Here is a 5,504-nt window from a genome sequence, read left to right as displayed (position 1 = left end):
ATTTACCAAAATCATGAGAAAAAAGAAGAAGAGAAATTCATACAAATATCTCTATCTTTTCGCATGTATTTAGCTATGGATTATTCAAATTGTTGTGTGATTATATAACAGAAATAGAGTGTTTTAAGAGAACAAGTTTTTATTTTATTTGGTTTTGGGTTTCCTATGTCTTTCAGATGACACATGTAAATTATCTAAGAAAATTGTAATTAGCTTCAAAACAAGAATCCGCTCGCCGGTAAGTGAGAAAGTTTCCCAGTTTACTTTTGGAAGATCGGTGGTCTCTTCCCAGGTACATTGCCAATCTCTCACCAGAGGGCGTATTACGCTGCACTACAACACCTCTGTCAACGTCTGAATGTCAAGATTCTTGGTAAAACTTATTTCTACCTATTGCATTATAAAGTATGATTTTACAAGTTTTAGTGTTAAGCTTAAAATCTTAGAGTAAGTTCACAAAAACAACGAATTCCATGATTATTCCAGTATTATTGGATGAATGAATATTTATATATTTAACCTTTTAATTCGCTCAGGTGTCTCATATTTACCAGCTTCTGCGTTTATAAAATTCAGACAAGTGTTTGATTTGCTTAGATATGATCATTACAGTTTGATATGCTAAGTTAGTTTTAGTACGTTTTGATATGATTTTTAGACGTTGACAGAGGTATTAGTGGAGCGTAGTGGAAACGATAACTCTGGGTAGAGATTGGTACATTGCATCTGGGTTCTCTCTTCCACCAATAAAAACTGGGCGCCACCAGATAACTGAAAAATTATTGAGTGCGTCGGAAAACACCAATCAATCAATCAATCAAAACGAGAAAGGAAGAATGATGAATTAGGCTGTACTTGCTGTAACTTCTTCGAATTAAATACCAATTGATCTGTCTAGATTGGAAATATTATCAACGATACTCTTTAACGTTTGAGAAAGCTAAGATATGTATTATCATTATATGAGCTGAAGTTTTGGAGTACCCACGTGTAATATTTATTGATTGTATGAACAATGTAACAAGTCTACTTAACATTAAAGTAATGCTGACAGCTTCACATCTACTCAACAATAAAATGCATAGCCTAGAAGTACAACCAAGGCTTTATTCTATTCGTTTATGCATTTGTAAAGCAAATCGATATCATTCTGATCAAAAGTCTCTCCCCTCCCCCCATCTAATGGGGGTATTAATATCCGACGACTTTTTATCCACCTCTAAACAGTTTGAGAGCCTATGAAAATGAATATGAGTAATTCATCACACTTCTCGTTTAAATCACGTGACAGGACAAGAGATATACATATATAGCATAGTTGAACCCGCACATTAAATTCACTCATCATCACTAGATGGATATGCCAGGAAGAGGCGGCAGTGCAGACGTCATGTTGGATATTTACAGGTTAGACAACATTACACATTACACTGTCTCTAAATTGCTAGAAAAGTGTTAGGTAATTGTTTGAATAAGTCAAATTATCAAAATTGTGATAGCTACGCTTACATCCATATTCTTAATTTGAGGGTGGTCTTCATATATCTATATCATACATTATATCTATGAATTTTGAATAAACAAGCCATGCTTTATGGCATAATGTAATTATTCTAAATTTTAATTGAGTTTCGCGAATACTGTAAAAATTAACTTATTCTTAATGTGTGTATATTTCCTGTGTGATACAAACACTATATATATATATATATATATATATATATATATATATATATATATATATATATATATACTTTTTTACTACAATCAAAAGATGTTTGCTTTCATTGAAACAATAACATAATACATGTATTTGTTTATTACTAACAAAACATTAAGAGATGTAAATATATAGTTCTAACCAGCTCACATTAATATCATTTATTAAAGTTCATTTCGTTTATTGACAGTAAACCACTCATGTGACCTTTGACCCCAGAAATGGACCCGCGTGCTCAGGACGTCCTACTGTGTGACCTCTGTGAAACTGACCCCCTCCAGAGCCATTGTGAACTTTGCTATATAAATCTTTGTACTAAATGTGTCAGTAAACACCTCTCAGATTCCTCTAAAAAAAAACACAATATCGTACCTTATCATTTACACGGAAAGTTTTCTCCTAAATACCCTAAATGTCTGAAACACGTCGACAAAGATTGCGATTTTTATTGTGAAAAATGTGACATTCCTGTCTGTACCACATGCATCATTTCTAATAAACACAATGGTCACGATATATCAGATGTTCTGGAAAAACTCGACTCTAAAAAGCAACGTTTACAAAAGGATTTGGTAGAACTCGAGACCAAAATTTATCCCCGATATAAAGAAATTTTCACCGATGTCCAAGCTGAAAAAAACAAAGTAGAAACGAATTACGGGAAACTAACCACAGCTGCCGACCAACAAGGAGACGTTTGGCATCGCGTGATCACCATCATTGTCAACCAACGAAAGTTAGACATTGAGGAGACGAAAAATAAACATCTGAATGTTTTAGAAAAACACACAGACGAAATCACGCACAAAATCATGGAAATCAAACAGGCCATTCTAGAAATGAAAAACATTCTGAACACCAATGATATCTCCTTAACATCAACTTACAAATCTAGAAATGATGACTTCAATAAAGTCCCTCCTAAAATCAAAGTTACATCACCAAGTTTATTTATTCCAACAATTAACACAGAAAAACTTAACAAGATGTTTGGTTCATTATCATCGATGTCCGTTACAACAGTTAGACCACTGCTCGACTCTACGCGACTCACCGCCACCGTAAACACTGGGTATGAATATCTACGCAGTGTTAGCTGTCTCGGAGATGAAAAAGTCTGGACATGTGGGGATAACGAAATAATGAAGCTCATCAACCTCGAAGGTAAATTACTGGCATCAATAAAATCTGAATCAGGGAACATACCGGGGGACATAACAGTGACACGGGCCGGAGATCTTGTTTATACTGATCGTAAAACTGTAAACCTAGTAAAGAATAAACAGATACAGACTCTAATAACACTACAGGGATGGACACCTCTCAATGTCTGCACTTCCTCCTATGATGATCTCCTGGTTACCATGATAAGTAATGATTACGAACAATCCAAAGTAGTGCGTTACTCTGATTCCACAGAGACACAAACCATTCAGTTTGATGATCAGGGTCATCCTCTCTATTCGTCTGGCCCTTTTAATAACACGAAATACATCAACGAAAACAGGAATATGGATATCTGTATGGCTGACTGTGGAGCTAATGCAATAGTGGTGGTCAATCAGTCAGGAAAACTCCGATTTAAATACACTGGTTATCCATTATACCAGGGAATCATTTACTACACGCGGCATCACTACAGACAGCCAGAGTCAGATCATTGCAGCAGACATTGCCAATCACTGCATCCACATCATTGATCAGGACGGACAGTTCCTCCGTTACATTCGTAACTATTATTTAGAAAGTTTATACGGTTTATGTGTGGACACCAGAGACAACCTCCTTGTGGCTGAATGGGACACTGCTAAAGTGAATAAAATCCAATATCTATCAACATCGTGTTAATTACATATCTTACATCATGTTTTACATCTATAAAACAATGCTAATTACATATCTGCATAGTTCTGTGTTGATTACGATAATAAAGACCATGTTAATTACAGTCCTGTGTTAATTACAGCTGTGTTAATTACAGTAGAGTTTGTTATTTGTAATTAACGTATGTATTGACAGTAAATGTGTGTATGTTTATGTTTGTATGAGTGAGCATTATTCTGTTTGTTATCCGTATTATGTTTCCATGCATGTATAGATAAATATAATTTAGGGCACCATCTTACATTATTACTGAGTACTTACTGAGATTTGTAGTACAATCAATGAGGATGACTCAAAACATCCGGTCTTCATCACAGATCTTTTGATACAAGGTCACTTGTTTATTTATCATGTCAATAAACAACACCTTGATGAAAGGTGAATATAACGATAGTGATCAATCTCATAACTCCTATCAGCAATACAAAATAGATAGTTGGGCAAATACGGACCGCTGGACACACCGGAGGAGGGAGCAGGTGCCTAGGAGGAGTAAACATCCCCTGTCGACCGGTCACACCCGCGTGTATCTAAATCTCAATCATTCTACAAAATAGACACTGGTAAATTAAAATCACGACAAACTGATTTTCCTGTAATTAAGAATATATTAATCCATATTTACCAAAGGCCAGGCTTAGTCCATTACACCAATTAATTAGGTCCCTATAGTGATCAGTCTGTGTATCCATGCAGTGATAGTTTTTTGGACTTGGTTTGGCTATCCCTGCAACCATTGAATTGAATATGAATATATAAATTTATATCATATGAATGGGCTACAGATCAGGTTTGAGATTGAGCTCTCTTGACCTATTTTTCGTAGAGTTATAAACCTTGAACTCTGAAAATAGCTGCACAGAGCGTGACCCTTTGTGACACTTACCATCACAACGATATCTAAATATACCAGTGATAGGATCAGGTGCTCAGGAGGAGTAAGCATCCCTTGTTGACTGGTTACAGCTGCCGTGAGTCCTACATCTTGATCAGGTAAATCGTGTAATCCGTAGTCTGAATCAGTGTTCCAAGAACGGTCTAACAAGCGGTATGAAATACGTCAGATAATATTTGACTCAATGACAGGTTATACTGACAAACTAGATCGTTATAACGACCAAAGAATTTGCGAAATGATAACTTTAAACGAGACTGTTGAAACCTCTGTCACACCAACTTGTTTGGGAGTAGCCTGCCTCGATTTAAAAAAAAAACCTGATCATACGCAGAACATTTTCTTGCATATTAAATCAGCGGAGAAATATAAACACCATATGAGGGTGATAATGGAATATTGATACATAAATATGGGAAATGGACGATGGAGAAGCTAATCATCCCGCTCACACTCTTGACCTCGAATAACAAAACATAAAGGAGCTCTACATATAAAGTTATAACCCGCTAACTGGTCATACACACACTTGTACTTGAACAGGTAAAAATAGAAAGAACGATTTCTGATTTTAGATTTTCTCGTCTTGTAATTAATATGTATTCCTTTTTTATTTATTTATTTTACAAAATTGAGTGATCAATAAAGTAAAATTTAATCACATGGGGTCAAAATTAGAATAAATTTATCTATGTTTATCTTTGTCGGTAAACTTTTGTATATTCATACCTGTTTTTTTCATTACCTAACAGAACTGTTGCACAAAAGGACATATTTGTTGCGTTAATATCTGTATATAAAGGGAAACATCCAGTCAAGACAAGATAGAATAATGCTATAATTATTTGGAGGTTAATGAAAACACATGTCAACAGAAGATATGATGAGGCGATAGTTATGTGAAGGGTAATGAAGGAACAAGGTAGTAATGTAGAGATCTATCAACACAAGGCGATACTTATGAGGAGAGTAATGGAGAAACCTGTCGATGCAAGGTAGGATGAG

The 5,504-nt window shown here is 35.2% G+C and overlaps 1 protein-coding gene across 1 annotated transcript; it reads left to right on the top strand.

The window, feature by feature from the left end:
• The first annotated feature begins 1,319 nt into the window (after positions 1 to 1,319).
• Positions 1,320 to 3,842, top strand: LOC125680064 (uncharacterized). Its single transcript, XM_056152391.1, has 2 exons — positions 1,320 to 1,407; positions 1,911 to 3,842. The coding sequence occupies exon 2, from the start codon at positions 1,942 to 1,944 to the stop codon at positions 3,418 to 3,420; it is 1,479 nt and encodes a 492-aa protein (XP_056008366.1). The 5' UTR covers positions 1,320 to 1,407; positions 1,911 to 1,941; the 3' UTR covers positions 3,421 to 3,842.
• The last annotated feature ends 1,662 nt before the right edge of the window (positions 3,843 to 5,504 follow it).

This window comes from Ostrea edulis, chromosome 10 (assembly GCF_947568905.1).
Source record: "Ostrea edulis chromosome 10, xbOstEdul1.1, whole genome shotgun sequence".
Lineage (NCBI taxonomy): Eukaryota > Metazoa > Mollusca > Bivalvia > Ostreida > Ostreidae > Ostrea > Ostrea edulis.
Note: the sequence above shows the minus strand (reverse complement) of the source record. Positions and strands in the feature narration are given on the sequence as shown.

Excerpts from the sequence above, each read along its gene's own strand:
- LOC125680064 (XM_056152391.1), top strand. The coding sequence starts at position 1,942 with ATGGACCCGCGTGCTCAGGACGTCCTACTGTGTGACCTCTGTGAAACT.